General features: G+C 32.9%; 2 protein-coding genes and 1 pseudogene across 3 annotated transcripts; 1 reads left to right on the forward strand and 2 right to left on the reverse strand.

Moving 5' to 3' along the window:
- Positions 1-516: 516 nt before the first annotated feature.
- On the reverse strand, positions 517-6280 carry LOC120169714 (vacuolar fusion protein CCZ1 homolog B-like). 2 transcript variants are annotated; one of them, XM_039177838.1, is made up of 11 exons: positions 6164-6280; positions 5840-6048; positions 5634-5727; positions 5179-5362; positions 5038-5076; positions 4813-4922; positions 3817-3912; positions 3193-3630; positions 2383-2538; positions 1429-1658; positions 517-817 (listed from the first exon to the last, which is right to left on the reverse strand). In XM_039177838.1, exons 2-11 carry the CDS (start codon positions 6019-6021, stop codon positions 787-789), a joined length of 1560 nt encoding a protein of 519 aa, XP_039033769.1. In that variant the 5' UTR covers positions 6022-6048; positions 6164-6280; the 3' UTR covers positions 517-786. The 2 variants fall into 2 exon arrangements, with proteins under 2 accessions (XP_039033769.1, XP_039033774.1); XM_039177843.1 differs by lacking the exon at positions 5038-5076.
- Positions 6281-7089: 809 nt separating this feature from the next.
- Positions 7090-10261, forward strand: LOC120173422 (annotated as a pseudogene).
- Positions 10262-14180: 3919 nt separating this feature from the next.
- Positions 14181-16046, reverse strand: LOC120169730. The gene is made up of 4 exons (XM_039177856.1): positions 15914-16046; positions 15127-15387; positions 14562-14720; positions 14181-14460 (listed from the first exon to the last, which is right to left on the reverse strand). The coding sequence occupies exons 1-4, from the start codon at positions 15914-15916 to the stop codon at positions 14215-14217; spliced, it is 669 nt and encodes a 222-aa protein (XP_039033787.1). The 5' UTR covers positions 15917-16046; the 3' UTR covers positions 14181-14214.
- Positions 16047-17807: the final 1761 nt, after the last annotated feature.

Consider the following 17807-nt stretch of genomic DNA (forward strand, 5'->3'; position numbering starts at 1 on the left):
TTTTTGTGAGTTTGATTTGCAATGAACCATCAAGCCTGGTTTAAACATCTTTTTTGTATCTTCTTGGATTTGAGTTTTGACTGTACAAATGAATGAAATACATCAAGGTCTTTGTAACAGACTTTCAAAAATCCAGGGTCGGGCCATCGAAAATTCGTATTTAAAAATTTCTCGTGATTTTTTCTTTTTCATCCTGAAAAGGAAAATTATAGCAATTAAGAAACAAAAATGTTTTAAAATGGAAATCTAATAAAAATAAAAAAGTTTTTGAAATGTCAAAATATATGAACCATAGAGAAGTTGGGATATGAGACGTGTTTCCGTCCCTAAACCCGATAGGATCTACTCTAGCTTTATGTTAATGAAGCATTTTTGTTGGGGCACACAAGCAGAAGGGGAAGGATTAATCTCCAACATATATCCCGAAACTTACTACTACAACATGCTCTTACCTTTACCTCTGATTCACCAGCTCCGTGCTTGATTTCGTCTGTTCATACAAAACTGATCTCTAAAGAACACAAATGAAGGCACTGGAGCAAAATAAATAAATCAACAGACATCGTTACACGCATCAAATCACAAATTGCATTTTTGCATACAGCTGATGGAAGATAAGTTTTATTTCTTTTTGTATTTTATGCCACACAAAGTTCAGTAGTGAAACTGAGAGGAACCTTGTAACACCTGATAGGGTCTCATCCGAGCTAGTGTTTTGTCTGAGCACAAAAATACTTCATTATTGCTATACTAATAAGATATGGATTCCACTGCAATTTTTCTTAACTAGTCCAAAGAAAATGCTCCACTGCAATATCTGCAAAGTTAGCAAAATCATGATCAACTCCGATGAACACCATGCTGTAAACCAGATGTTCAAGAAGAAATGTGTTTCACTAATATGGAACAAAGGTTTTAGTCAATAATAAACGATCTATGTTGCTCCAACCATGTTTTCTTGAAATACCCGTATACAATATGGTATGATGATATGACCTATTAAGGATACTTCAAAGCAAAAGTACCCGTGTCGGACACGTGCCCATATCCAGGGACGAACCAGGATCAGATAGACTTCAAAGTTAACAGGGACCTAATAAGTATTTAATCTAAAATTTAAGGGAGCCAAGGTTTAATTTTCACTTAGTAGCACCATCCCTGTCCATATCTCACATTTGCAGCCAAGCTGAAGTACCACATAATTGGATCACTTAAAAAATCAATATAACTGAAAATATAGTCTGATAGTAATCATCAAAGACAACCGCATACTTCCCATACGTGACCAGGAGCTTGAAAACATTTCAGGGTTGTCTTACGCATGAAGAAAGGTACGAGGAATATGTAATCATTAAGAGCAGTGGATAGTAATGCGATAAAAACACTCTTGTAGGAAAACAATTGCAAACGACAGCTACAATCCCTCACCTGTTACTGAATTTCTCAACAGCATCAGATGCATAGAGGAGAGTTTCATTAGCTTTCTCCAGAACCATATAAAGCTCCTTTCCGCCGGTAATGCGGGCAATGGCCCAGGCATTATTTTTCGCTCTAATGCACACTTCCAAATCTTTTTCGTGACCTGGATTTTCCCATTTTGCTCGACTCTTTTCAGCATCTACTTCTTCTCTAAGCCTATTTAAGGCAAGTAAAGATTCCTGCATTATAAGACAAAAAGAGAACCAGTGAAGGCTTTAATGTTTATTTTGATGAATCAGCAGATTGTAACAAGATGCGAAGGAGGGCAGCTTCTAGTTTCTAGATAACATCACAAAGTGTCATCAGTAACAGCTATGATTTATTCTTAGAGTTGAAGTTTGATTGAAAAAAGGAAACTATATTTGGCCAAAACAAGCTTTATTGCGTGGCAGTAAATAGAACTGTAAAGGCTGTCTAAAGTAAAATTGATCATCGAAACCAACCTGAATTCTATTACTAAGAAATAACTGAAACGAAAGAGTAAAATTATGCTTAGCACTTCGGTTAGTTGAACCTAGGGCACTTTAATCTTTTCAGAAGGACAATAATGAAATTCAATTCAATTCAATTCTATCAAGATCACTCCTCAAACCCTGCAGTTTGTAGGAAACACCACAGGAAAATAGCTTACAAATTTACATGATCGAGAAGTTCCAACACTGACTTCTAATAAATCAAGCTGAGCATCTCTCAACTCATAAATACTCCCCTATCTACAATAATGCTCACATATTATTAAAAAGTAAATTTGACGTCAATTATCAACGAATTATAAGACACATCAATCACTAACACATTCAGTTCAAACAAAACTTAAATCGGTGAAGTGATTACAATATTTTTTTCTTGGCCATGTTAGGGCAAAAAGTATGGTAACCATATAAAAAAACAGCAGTGCTTTACCTTTGCTAACGTTGTAACCTTAGCTGGGGGTGAAGCCCTGGATATGTCTCTGCTACCATCCACTAACAAGTAACGATAACCACTGACATGATAAGCATTCTCTCCACCCCATCCCTTAGACAACTTTTCTTCAACTTTCAAAATCTTCAGTGAGGCCTACAGGTTTTAACATATGCAAAAGGTCAAAGAGACTGTCAGCCTAGCTAATCATGTAAACGTATCATTTCTAAACTTGGTACAATTATTGCACCTAATAATTATGGATCGTTGTCTATTCTGAATTGCTTTGATGCTTAAGTCAGGTCTGTTGTGCATTTGAATGTCCTAAACGAGCTCATTTCTGATATGATTAAATCTATCTAACCAATCCTTGTTCATAACATCAATAAATTGAAAAAGGTGGATGCTAAAATTTTTATGCAACAAAATGAATGAATTGGGAAGAAAGTTCAGGTAAAAATCTTGGAAAGGAAGAAAGAAAATAGTTCTAATACCAAAATCAAATAGTGCCATTGGCTTAGGCAAAAAGATGAAAAATAAGAATTTCATATGCTTGCATCTAAACTAGCAGAAACCACTTAGTCGCCGACTATAAGGGCAAAGGCTCTGAGACAAGCAAGATTTTGAAGGATAAGAAGTGGGAAAGACAATCAAAATAAGAACTAAATGCATTACACATGTTGTGAATCAATGATGACACATTGAGAAAACTGCATAGAATCTGTAAATTAAACAAACGTATTTGAATGAACTGGTTGATAATTGGAAATGCTTATGCCATGTATGATATATAGCCATGTAGGAACTAACATTTTCAAGAAGTTGTTGTTTCACAATTGAAACACCTTGGTCCCCATTAAGGATAGAAGAGAGAGGGATCAGAAGGATTAACGTAAGGCTTTTGTACTGATAAGCACAGAGATACATCCTCTCCTCTGTCTGCCGTAGCCAAACTGTTGGAGTAGTTACATTCAAGCTACCGATGTCCCCACCCCAAATATCAGTGACAAGAAAACCGTCTTTCCCTTTGAACCACTTGTCATGCTGCAAGGGCCTTGTAACACGATATCTATCATTTCCAGCATGAGAAGCATCGTGTGAACCATAAAATTGTTCTGAAGCAGAACCAGTAGAAACATGTGATGAAGAATTTCCTTTCCGTAAATAGGACCATGACTTTGCTCCAGAGGATAGAGCAAGCGGGGTAAGCCTTAAAACCGCATATGTGAACATGTTTATGGTATCCTCCTGACAAGAAGATCATTACAAACATTAGTATTTAGCTTTAATAAAGCCTAAAAGGAATAGTACCTATATGAATTTTGACAAGGAAACTTTCTTTAGCTATTAAATATTAACCACTTTGGGATAAAAGTTGAGGCAGCTAACAAAAACTAGAAAACTGCTACATCAGCTTTGAAGGTCAGACCATACCGGAGAAAGTGTTGTGGACACAAGCAGGTCTTGAAATAAAATGAGCGAGAAGCATGGCATATTGCCAGCAGAAGATTCTAATATTCTGACAAGTGTCTGCCAAAACAAGATGAAATCATTAAAACTAAAGATATAACAATTGCGAACAACTGCCATTTTAAAGTACATATGTTATTATTCGTCTTCTATGCTCATAGTAGCAGGTAAATAAAGTTTCAATCAAGTCGGGGAAAGAATGATTGGTTTCAATAAGTTTATAATCTCCTGTTTTAAAATGTTAGCACTTAGCAGGTTAAAAATTGATGTAGAACAAAAAACTAAGCAATACAGTGTTGTCATTTGTCAACTCTCACATCTGGTATAAAAGGTCAAATAGGATTATCCCAACTCATTTTTGGAAGAATCAGACGATTATTTACAAGATAACCATCAAGAACTGTTCAATCAGATTTACTCATTAATGCTATATCTTTATTCTGATAAATTGAGTGTACTCAATAAAAGACTCGTGACTCTGGACTTTACAGGTGAGCTTGATTGTGTTAGTTTGCCCACTGAAAGGGGAATAATTTCTTGATGATTCCAGAAACAAATGCAAAAGACTGTATAGCATCACTTTGCTTTAATTATATAGCTATTAGAAATCTATGGTAGGGACAATATATGGGAAAACTCTTACACATAAGCGGAAAAATGAGGCTTGATGGTTCGGTAGATACAGAGTAGTAATGGCACCAGACCTCATTCAAACTACATAGTTATGACAAATCTAAACCACAACAGTCACTCAAGCATAGAAATTATCTATTACCTATACTACATTCCAATCACTAGTAATTTAGATACAACTTACAAGGGTATATAACTTGAAACTACCAAAATATAAGTTTTCCCATCAAAGGTAGGAACTTTAAACCATTTGGAAAATAAGAAAAAGAAAATGGCATCTAAAGTACATGTGACTACTTCCAAACAAACACAATTCTCAACACAAACCTGAACTTCAATTGCAGCCTCTCGACCTACAGTTAGCATCTGTACAGTCCTTCGTTCCTTTAAGCAGTCACGGAATGATGGCAACTGGAGTTTCTTCCCAACCAGAAAATCTGCCTCAAAATAAAAATTATACATAAGGCATGAGATTTAGCTAGTAGCTACTTCAGCAAAACTTGGAAGCACAAATCCAGATAAGGCCATTTGATACAGCAACTTCAGCATTACCCCAGCAGCACTTATCCCAGAGAGACCGCTTTTGACATGCTGACAATTAGTGACTTACAATGAAATAAATTCAATCAAAGACAAAAGAACAATAAAATTAGCAAAAATTTCAAGCGGATATAAAATTTCATATCAACTTACCTCTTAGATAATCCATGATGAAAGGGTATAATAGTGCACGAGTTAGTCCTCCACCGGGCTCTTTTTCAAGCAATGCTCTAATAGATCCATGAAACATCATGAAAAGTGAGTGAATTTCCTTAAGAACCTCTCTTAATGCATCAATCCTCCATATGGCTTCGTCCTCCTTACTTTTCTCCACTATCTACATCAAGTTTAACAGATATCAGACTTACCTAGAGTAACATCAGAAGACCAGAATTTTACAGACTGGCCTAGTTATACATACTCTTCTCTTTTTCCAACAAAATGCTGATAATTAAGGAAATTCATATAAACAAGGTCAAAAGGATTCCAAGACAATCTATAGAGGCGAATAAAAAAGAATTTAGTACATCTATACATAAAATTATAATTCAGAAGCAAAAAAAACATAGAAAAATATTTCATGCTAGAAAATTACAATCATATCATACCATAACCATCCAGATATCTGGCTCTGCCTCGTAAAAGACATGAGAGTGCTTCTCTGCTTCTATGACCTCGCAAGCAGCCTCCGGAGAGAAAATTCTGCAGGAAAAAGACACAAATTCTTTGAAAAAGAACTAGCTAGAATAAGAAACTTTGTTCTAATTTTAATCTGAACATGTTCGATCAGAAAAAGGAGTCCTTTAGTACTAACCGCGTGAATGTAATGAGCCCTTCGCTGAGCCCAATCACGGAGAGTTGATTTGAAAAGGGTAAATCAGCAGGAAAGAAGACTAAAATTTTGTCAAGTTCTTGGCCTTCGTGTTGGCCTCTTCTCAAATCAAATATACAGAGTTGCATGCCTTCACTAGCAGTGCCAATAGACGACAAACCCATGAAACTTGCTGAATTGGCTCAAAGAACCTGATTGAAATAAACAGATAAAAAAGGAAAAATTGAATGCACAAAGCTACACAATTAGAAAAGAAAAGAAAGAACAATTAAGAACAAAGCCACTGAGAGAAGCAAAATCACTTACTGTGTAAAATTTGGAGATGAAGCTTCTCAGATCCTAAGTAACCAAAGAATGAGAGCGAGAAGACTTTGGTCTGGAAAAAGAACTTCGAATCGTAGGTGGAAGGAGTAACTGTTAGTTAATGATTACAAATAAATATTAGTAAATTACAAAATTGGGGAATTCGTGCTAAAGCCCAATTTGAGTTGGGAATCAACTTTTGGGCCTAAAGCCTACTACAAGACTTCAAGAATTAATTAAAGGGCCTATTTTTTTATTAAATTTAAAATAATTTTGATCGAATAAATTTTAAATAATTATTTGATACATTAATAATATTATTTTCTCAAATGTTTTTGGTACGCTTCAGTAATACCATTTCAATTAAAATCATTTTTCATAAAATAATAAATAACTTAATAAAATTATTTTAAGTTTTTATATAATGTATTTTCAAAAATTAATTACTTATTTTGAAAATATCACTTTCTAGATAAATTTATATTTTAAATCATTAATTTTAATTTTTAATTTAGATCATACGCTTTTAATTAAATTATACTATTTAGCTTTTATTATTAATAAATCAAGTCATTTATATTCATAAACTAAATAATTATAATAAATAAATTAAAATTAACGTTTTTACTTAACATATTTTTATATATCATTTCATTTAAATATTTACATATTAAATTTTGCGTTAGAGACGAGGATCAAACGAAAATTCAAATCAAACGATTGAAGCATTAGTAGAATACAGACGAGGACGGTTTAGATGCATTAGTATAAAAATGCCGTCACTCTCCCCAGTCCCCGGTGACTACTCCCGCAACGTCCATAACCACTTAGCTTCAACTTCACACTCCACTAACCTACGTTATACTAGGCTTACTTCATCACCCTTCGCCACCTTTCTCTCAATCTCTCTCTATTCCATTTCCAAGCAAAACTTTCAAATTCAAAGTCTTAAGCAATAGACAATGAAATTGAATGACAAGAACATAATGGAACGACTCGCTGCTACGTCGACGTTCGTAAAGAAGAAACTCCGTTCCAGGCGATCTCGAAGAAGACGCTCTCAGGTCGCTCCATTTGTTTTGCAAAATAAGACTGTTGATCTCTCCGTCCATTCCAGTTCTTATTCTTATTTTTTCGCCGCCAATGATGTTTCTTGCGATTCAAGCGAATTTTCAAATCCGAAGAAGAGGAGTTTCGATGAAATTCAAGGTGGATATGGAGCTAAGAATCAAGGAAACGAAGGAGCTGGAGAGTCAGAGTTTTGTAGAATCACGAGACCGTATTACGAGAAGGAAGGAGAAGCTAGAGGAAACGAAGTTGAAGTACTGAGTGAATCTTCTTGCGTCGAATCCAATTCTGAAGCCGATTTTCGTCTTTTCTGTGAACGAAGTTCCAAGTTAAAGAAAACGAACGATAGTTCTAAGGAAATTGAGAGAAACAACGCGGTGTCGGTGGCGGTAACGCAATCAGATGTTTCCTGCATCGAGGTGATCCCTGATGAAATCTCAAAACTCTCGTCGGGTTTTAAGGAGAACGACCTCGTTTCGTTGACGTCCGGTTTTGAGTTCTGCTCAACATCGAACTTCGAAACTGCAGTCGAAGATAATGAAAACGACGTCGTTAACGCCAATTTCACCGTTTCGAACTCCAAGTTTGTTGAGGATAAAAATCCGAAGAGCGTCTCCGATTTAGATTCTCCGCATCTATTTTGTGACGAACAGTTTCCATCGGAGGAAGTCGTATCTGATTACTCATCAAGTCATCGGACTCTGTTTTCTGAGCTGCAATCTATTAATTTCCCTGAAAGTTCGGATTTAGATTTCATCGGGGGAAGTCGTATCTGATTACTCATCAAGTCATCGGACTCTGTTTTCTAAGCTGCAATCTATTATTTTCCCTGAAAGTTCGGATTTAGATTACTCATCAAGTCGAACGATGACTCTCCGATTTCATTGACTTACTCTCTCTTTCTCGATTTCAAACAACAATTCTCCAAATCAACATCTCCTTTAGATCCTAAATTTGCTTCAGCCTTCAAGCGCTGAAAATGAGCGTCAACTTTATCCTACTGTAATGAGTTTACTGAATATTTTATTGAATTATTGCTTGAATGATAACTTTTTGTTGAATGAATCTAATGATTTAAACTTTTATGTTTTTTTTATAAAAGTTGGTGAGGTTTGAAGATGAGGAAGACGAAGAGAGTTACAAGAGGTTGAGGGAAAGAGAAAGAAGGCGGGTGTTTTTGCGTGATTATGCCGAGGAATACCGGTTCACAACTGACCATGGCGATCTTATTCTCCAGCAACGTTCTTTCATGATCGTTGGATCGTTGAGGTCAGTCAATTCAATGACTTTTTATTTCTGAACTCGCTTTAATCTCATATGAAAGTACAATTTGGGATGTCCTCTGCATTGACGATTTTCCACATGCACTGCGCCATTGAATCAAATCGTGACACGTCACCATTTTAAGGCATGAAAAAGACTTGCTACCACTTTTTCTCTTGATGTTTATGAAAGTTGTAAAGGATTACTATTAAGAGTCAATACTTTTCGTCCTTTCCTATTGGCCAATTGCTGGTTTGTTCTTTGGATCCTTTTGTGATACTGTGATAGACTGTTTTAACCTCGGTAGCATGTAGTTTCCGCGCCTTACCATGAATTCTAATTTCTAGCGTATCTCCTCCCTAAGGTAGCCTGTAACTGAATAAGACTTGGGTGAAAAGAAACTCGTTATATAGATAGCATTGATCAGTCTTTAGCTTTCAACATTTTTTTAATATATATATATATATATATATAGACAGTCACAGTTTTTTAGTTTTACATTTTAGAATAGTTTAGTGAAAATAGACATTGAAATTAACAAGCAGGGAATGAAAAGAAATTAACTGAAATAAAACAATGAAACAATATTTGTTTAGTATATATATTTGTTGTTTATGTTGTTAAATAGCCTGTACCAACCTTTTCTTTATTCGTTTATTGATAATATGTTGTCCAAGTTGATTGAGCATGTTTTCTGATTATGAAAGCAGCCAAGTACTGCAAAGGAGTTTCAGCAGGAAACAATATTCCTTGGAGTTAGCTTGCTTGACAGATTCCTAAGCAAAGGATTCTTCAAAAGTAGGAGCCTTCAGATCGTTGGAATAGCCTGTCTTACATTGGCCACCAGATTAGAAGAAAATCAGCCCTACAACAGGTGACAATTAAGATAATTCCTCTCTTTCCATGGGTTACAATTACGGCAATGAATTTGCTAATGAGAACTTATTTGTGGCTATACTTAATAATACCAGTGTGCGGCAAAAGAACTTCTACATTGGGCGCAACACGTACAGTAGAAATGAAGTGGTGGCCATGGAAAGGCTTGTGCTGGAGTGTCTCAACTTCCAATGTTTCCTGCCTACTATCTATAACTTCTTATGGTAAGCTTTTCCCTCCCAAGTGCCAAGCACCTTCAATTGGAGACATTTAAGACAATCATTTAACTTGCACGTTTACCTATATTCCCTTGAAAATTTATTCTTTAATTGAAGTCATGTGATTGAATTTTGATTGCTTCCCTAGACATGTTATAAGGTTCTGAAGCAAGACCTATTCTCAAATTATCCTAGGTTCTATCTCAAAGCAGCCAAGGCTGATGCAGAGGTAGAAAAGAGGACCAAGTATCTGGCAGTGCTTGCACTGTCGGACCATGAACAGTTGTGCTATTGGCCACCGACAGTAGCTGCAGCTATCGTCATAATGGCTTCTATGGATGCCAATCAACATGGATCTTACCACCAAGTAATCGAGGTACAAATATACACAATTATGACATCAATATCTTAATTTGAACATTGTTCTTTTTCAAAATCGTAAATATCTTCACAATGTTTCGCATTGGTTTCCACTAAATCTATATTCTGATGTTAAGTCTTATGTTTTGGCAGATTCATATGAGAACCAAAGATAATGATTTGCCTGAATGCATGACGGTATGGCTACTATACCACCAAATATTACTGTAAAATAATCTTCGTTTGCTATTATTGAGTTCACTAATAATGTTTGATTAAACAGAGCTTGAACTGGTTGGTAAAGTATTTAAGCTAGCAGAATGTCAAAGAAAAGGGCTCTGAACACAAACCATTTCCATTCTTTCCCCTCCTTCACAAGTATTTGCTTGGAAGGTTGGTGGCAAAGACCACTGCATACCTGATCAAACCAAGGGTTACAAGTAACCGTCCAACGTCCATAATTGTGGCATTATTCATTTCAAACCCTATTATTGAAGGAAATCTGTTGTAAGTTCTTCATACTTGATAATTGTCCTTAAAGCTCATGTGAAGTAGAATATACCCCAACTATATATATACATATATTTTGAGGTTTGAAAAGGTCAAAAAATAGGATTTATATTTCATTACATGTCTCCATTTAGTAACTAAGACTCCAATGGTTTCGTTTTCCCAAAATTTTCCCAACAACCAAACAGGGAAAGCAAACATTTTTTTTAATATTCCGAACAAGAAGATTTACCAAGAACTATCAATGGTATGGAAGACTGGATTGAAGTTAAATAGGTAGAAAAAGATTGGGATGTGGGGGAAGGCATCTTTAGTCAGCGTGAAATACGCGTGCTGATTTCTTGGAAGCGCGACTGAGTCTTGTTCTTTCAGCTCTAAAAACGGAATAATATCTCTTTGGTTTCCTTCTTTCTAAAAAACTACTATACTTTCGCTGCATTGAATTATATACTTTGTGAAACCTCAAGTTTTAGTAGTTTTTTTTTAACTTTTCAATTAAATTTTGAAATAAAGAGATTTATTTTTTTTAAAATTAATTCAAACACATACTTATTCATAAATCCTAATACATACTTTGTGAAACCTCAAGTTTTAGTAGTTTTTTAAACTTTTCAATTAAATTTTGAAATAAAGAGATTTATTTTTTAAATTTTTTTTAAAATTAATTCAAACACATACTTATTCATAAATCCTAATACAAGAAAATCGAATAGTGTTTTTGTGCTACAAATTAATTTAAGACAGTTTCAATTTAAAATGTTAGAATAATGAACCTAAAAAGTTAAACAAATTCATAATTATTTTCAATTGCAATTGAAAAATTATATTGTATGAGTTTAGGACTTACAATCGAAAATACTATAAAGAGTATAATATTTTCAATTGGAACATGTTTAATTTAAAAAATTATATAAAACTTTCGGTTAAACCTAATTACCAATTGATGCATCGCCTAGTAAAGAGAAAAAATTAGTTGACCCTTTTTCTTATATGTAATGTGAGTAAGAGGGAGGTATGATAGTAGGTTGCTCCCAATGCCAGGTTGAGAATAATTTCCGTGGGAGACCTCCGAATTATAAAATACCCTCCATAAAATTTGATCTCACAACCACAAGATTAAGAACATTGTACTCTACCAACTTAACTCTTAATTTCCAATGACGGAGACCGCAACACCTTGTTTTCTTTGTATTTAATTGATTCAGTCTTTTTTACTTTTACTAATATTATTGTATTATGACATTTGGCATGTCCCTGTTTCCTGAATAGAATAGGGTTTTACGCATTTCCATGCAGAAATGGAGAGAAAAGTTGTCTAGTTCATAAGAGAAAAAATTATAAAATTTTAAGGTTTAAAATAAAAATTTTAATAGAAAATATATAAAAATAGAAAATATATAATAATTTTAAATTTTCAAATATCGACTTGGTTCACGGAATGTAAGATTATCAGTAGGAATAAAATATTACCAGAGAATATGATTACTGAGAATGTTGTATTTTGTGTTTGGTTGGTTTAGCAGGAATGTAAGATTACTTAAATGAATAAAAGATTATTGGAATGTATATTTGACAAAATTGTCTTTATTATATATTTGTATAATATTACAAATTGTAAAATATTTATATATTTTCTTTAAAAAATTAAATTCATAATATTTATATAATTTTTTTACAAAATTAAAAATATAAAAAAGGTTTAATGAAAGGGTAAATTTTTTTAATCCCTAAACTTCATATAAAATTTTAATTATAGATTATTTTTTGTAAATCTAAAATAATTTAAGGATAAATTTATAATTTAACCTTCGTAGAATTTTTATTATTAAATGACAGAATAATGATATTTTTGAAAAAAAATAAAAATTTAAGGGCATTTTAGTCCAAAATGCCGGTAATGTTACAATACTTAAGGGAATGAAGGTAATGACATTCCCAGTAATATACCCCAAAAAATCTACTATTGGTAATAAAACATTACCGAGAATGAGATTCCCGACCAACCAAACATGGGAATGTGAGATTCTCATCCCATGAAAATCCCATAATCCTTGAACCACCCCTTAGGTCTATCTTTGGTTCCACCGAAGATCAGACGGAAAAATTATACCATTAATGACAAAGCTTGATTGAATTGAGAACAACTTCCCCCAATTGCAAATGACATTGCCAACTCAATTACAAACATTCCCGATCAATACTTAAGGCCCCATAGCAATTAAATTCTATTAAGACCATATAAGAGTAGATTTCATATTAAATATTACAAAATCTAGGGATGATCAAAATATCCGAATTCGATGGTCTCGATTTGACCTGACCTTATAGGGTCGTGGTTTTTATTTAATTTTTGGGTTTAGGGCTGGTTATGTAATATACAAGTTTGGGGTGGGGAGGAATCAATTTTAATGTAAAAAATCACCGGTCCGATCTGATCCGATTAATTCATAATTTTTTATATAAAATATATTTAATATTTTAAGAATTTTAATTTTATATTAATAAAATATGTTCTTTAATTATTAAAAATATAAAAATTATTATAAAATATATTATTTAACCTTTTAAAATATAATAAATAATTATAAAATATATTATTATAAAATATATTATTTTAATTATTTTAAAATATTAATATATTCATATAGGATTGAGTCGAAGTTGGAATTTAGTCTAAAAACCGGGATAGGTTCGGAGCGGGAAAAAATTAAAATTCATCGAAGCGGGGTGGGGCTGGGTACAAGAAATATGTTTATGGGTCGGGTCGAGCAGCAAAAAAACCCGCCCCGTGTCCATCCCTAACAAAATCCTTTAAATTCAAAGGGTAGATTATTAGTCTAAAAACCGGGATAGGTTCGGAGCGGGAAAAAATTAAAATTCATCGAAGCGGGGTGGGGCTGGGTACAAGAAATATGTTTATGGGTCGGGGTCGGAGCAGCAAAAAACCCGCCCCGTGTCCATCCCTAACAAAATCCTTTAAATTCAAAGGGTAGATTAAACTGGTAGTCCCTGATCTTTTAAAGCATTTTATATTTTAATCAATAAACTTTTAAAACTTACATTACAATCACCAAACTTTCAGAACGATGATAGTGATAGTAATACAAACAGATTAATCATTACTAGATTAATCACCAAACTTTTGAAACGGATAGTTTGGAAGCTATAAGACTACTAGAGCACAAAATCTTGAATGATGCTGGTTCGTCATCACTGCAACACATTGGTGAGTTGTTAAATCGTGAATAAGAACCAAGTTGGTTGATGGTTTAGCCAAGTTAGCTTGGTACCTCCCTTTCGGGTATCATTTGTTTCATACTCCACCTGAGATGATTGTACATATTCGAGATATGCGGAAAGCTCATGATATGTAGAAAGTTATAACTTTATAGTTTTCTTCTCATGTAATAATAATAAAAAAAAGCAGATTAAAAATTTAATGATTGTAATGCAAATTTCAGAAGCTTGGTGGCCAAAATGAAAGTACCCTAAAAACTTAGTGACTACCAGTATAGTTTACCCTTAAATTTAAAATATGTGAATAGGGAGGACGAAGATACAAAGCTCAAAATCCATTTCAAAACACTACTGGCTTTCCCATCTTTTCTTCCCTTTATATATGATATACAATCTCAAGAAAATTAATGCACTTTCTCAGATCATGACAATGGTGGAGACCCTCTCCAACTAAATTCCAAAATCAGGACTAATCTTCAAACTCCATTGAAATGTAGCATCAAGTAACTTTTTCTTTGAGTATTAACTGAGGGGTGACCTTTGAGGAGTGCCTTTCCTCTTGTTCAACCGTTTACGAGGCTTTAAACTTTCGATCACCCATGTTTTGGTCTCCTCTTCTGAAAGATCTATCGACGAGAGTGACGATTGCTTTCCCTCCGAACTTGGTTCTGAATTTTGATTGTCTTTCAATGAAAGATTCTGAATTTCTTGTATTTGTAATCCCATTTTATGGCTTTGGCCTTTAGGCTTCACATCAACAGCTGATACCTGAAAAAACATTGATTAGGTTATGGTTTTAGTCTTAGATGAGGAAATTAAAGTAGAAAACTTGAGTTATAAGAAATGAAACCCAAAGTTAACTATTTTACCTTGCATGCAATGGAACAAAAACGATTAGGTGGGTCTTGAAGGTATCTTCCACAAGCTTCACAGGCTGCACCGGTTTTCGATTTCGTTGATGGTTTGGCATCTTTAGGTTGAGGCCTTGGATTCAAGTGAACAGCCTTTTCACCATTGATTTTGTATGTCTGTCAGATAATCAAAACTCATTCAGTAAATAAAACTGTATATGATGATAATTCCTATTCAACCAAAGTTCATCAAAAGAGAAAAAGTAAAAGACAATCAAAGCAATCACTTAAGTGAACTGAAAGTTGAAAATGTGGATGGAAAATAATTAGAAAGCAATCCAGTAATAGAACAGGGAAAAACAATTTGGATGGTTCTGCAAACATAATGATAAGAAATCTTCTCTCTTTGATTTCAAATCTTTGATAATCACAATTTCATAGTCATCTATGCATATATCAGTAACAATTGGAAGAAATTAATAACAAAGAATTACTTATCCCGAAAAACATAAAGAATTACATCGAATTGATTACCATTACCAAGAAAACTTCAAAGCTAAAGAGTAGTGAGTTTATGGAAAACCTGAATTTTGGAACAGTTGAGATGCTCCTGCATTTTTTGAAGGCGAACTACATCTTGGTATACGTATTTGCAGATCTGAAGCGACTGATGCTGGCAATGAGCCTTGCAATGCCGGCAAAACTCGAGACAACAGTCGATGCAGAACACATTTTTTTCGTTTTTTCTTAGGTCTTGATGATCAAAGCAAGGACCAAAGAACTCACTTTCCAGAAGGGTACTGAGCCAATCTGTTTTCTGCTTAATGTACAACCCACAACCCACCTACAATACCAAATTCAATTCATTAAATATCAAACGAGCCTTGAAATAAAGTTCTAAAATTCTTGAAATTATAACAGTTAATTCCAAGTTCATATCAATGGAAACACAATAGTAAAGTTAATAAGCAATAGATAAGATTCAACTTTTAGTGTGAATATACCAATTACAAGTACAATTCATTCAAATTTCAAAAACTACAGTATTTCAAGATTCTAAATTTCAGACACCAAGAATAAAGTAGTTGAATTCATGAAAATGGTTGAGAGTTTCAACAAAATTAAATTAACCCAAGAGAGTTAACAGGCTGCTTTCCATGAGTATATGATAGCTGCAATAAATACACTATTGAAAAAAAGATTGTTTTTCTTTGCATTTATCTAAAATTTCCTGGAAACCAAACAGGCACTTTATCCCTGATAGTCAAGTAAAATCAAACAACAAAAACAAGAAACAAATACCCATCATTCAACACTTCAAAATTAACATTGGCGGAAAGAGAAAAATAAAAAAGAGGCAGATTTTTCACCATTTCTTTGCTTTGAATTGGATTATATATTTTTCCTATTTCTCACTTGCTCTGATCAATACTCATATGAATACAATTTGCAAAGAAAGATTGAGAAAAAAAGAAGAAGAAAGAGGAGAGACTGCAAGAAGAGAATCCTACAGAACGTGGAAACTGGGGAGAGAAAAAAAGTGAAACTGATATTATAAGGAATGTTCAGTGAAAAAATAAAATAAAAATAGAGTAATTTGTGCAATATCCTACAGAACGTGGAAACTGGGGAGAGAAAAAAAGTGAAACTGATATTATAAGGAATGTTCAGTGAAAAAATAAAATAAAAATAGAGTAATTTGTGCCATTTGGTGAGGAAATAATTATATTGGGCTGTTAAAACATGATCAGACGGCTATTATTAATTTGTTTAAAAAAATTAGATGATCGAAATCATGATTAAATAACAAAAAATTACTGGTAATTTTCCTCAACTACTAATAAATAAATATAATTAGTTTATATTAGGATAAACTATGTATTGAGCTACCCAACTATTCATATGGTTCCATTTTGGTCACCTTTCAAAACATCACTAACCAGGAGGAGCTAAATTTTTTTTTGGGGTATCAACTTGAAAAATTATATGAAAAAAAATTAGGTGGAAAAGTTGAATTTTAATTTTTTATTATTAAATATTTTTTAAAATATAGTGTCAATTACTTTTTTAAAGTGTATCATTTTTCTTTTATATTATATATATAAAAGTATATCATTAATATTACGTTTTGGTTGCATTTTAATCAAATAACTCAACCAAAAATCTCAAAGAATAACAATAATTTCTTAACTATTGATGTGGCTTGCTTCATATATTAATGTACGACGTTTTTAAAAAATCAATACAATTAATTTATATATTATTAATGTATGACCTTTTTAAAATTATTTATATATTAAAAAATGAAATTTAATAAATAAATAATTGTTGCATGTAGATGTGAGTTACAATAAAGATTTTGTTAACAAAATTTATATACATAGTAAAACTTTATTCAATGTAAAATTGAAAATAATAAATGAGATGTCAATTAAAACTTTTAAATACAATTTTATGGAGTAAATGAAAGGTACCCATCAGAAGGAAATGTCCTTAAAAGAGTAATTGGTGACGATCATAATTAAATGGGTAAAATACACAAATGGTACTCCGGCTATAAGGCATTGCTTTGTTGAGTCAATCAACTATTAAAGTTACAAAATTGGCCACACGCCTATTCATATGTTTAAAACTTGTCTTTTTTGATGAAAAATTGGCTAACGTTTGAGCTGAACATTAATATCTTGACAGAGATATAATAATCGTTTGAGATTCTGTGATCAGATTTTATCATATCACAATCAATATGTTAACGTCCAAATCAAACTGTCGTAATTCTTTTAAAGGAAAAGGACGATTTTGGAATATATGAATAGACAAATGACTATTTTGTAATTTTTAATACTCGGAGGACTCAACAAAGCAACACCCTATAGTCAAAGGACTATTTTATAACTTTTCCTATAATCGGGAGACCATTTGTGTATTTTACCTTAGTTCAATTCAATTCAACTAATGGGTGCATGCTCAAAATGGATTAAATAAAAAAACTACAAAACAAGATTGCAATAATTTCTACATTAATTATGTTTTAGAAATCATTGAATTTCATTTAAAAAATAAAAGATTTCTATATAACCATTAATATTTGATTTATTAATCAATTAATCTAAATTAAGTATTGTAGAAATTCATGGTGAGATATTCAATTTGTTTCATTCACAATATTAATATTTAAACTTTTAATCTTACTTAAGACTTTGTTTGATATAAATGACGAAAATAAAGAATGATAGAAATTTTATATTAATTTGACATAAGTTA

Source organism: Hibiscus syriacus, unplaced genomic scaffold (genome assembly GCF_006381635.1).
Source record: "Hibiscus syriacus cultivar Baekdansim isolate YM2019G1 unplaced genomic scaffold, ASM638163v2 tig00003041_pilon, whole genome shotgun sequence".
NCBI classification, from domain to species: Eukaryota; Viridiplantae; Streptophyta; class Magnoliopsida; order Malvales; family Malvaceae; genus Hibiscus; species Hibiscus syriacus.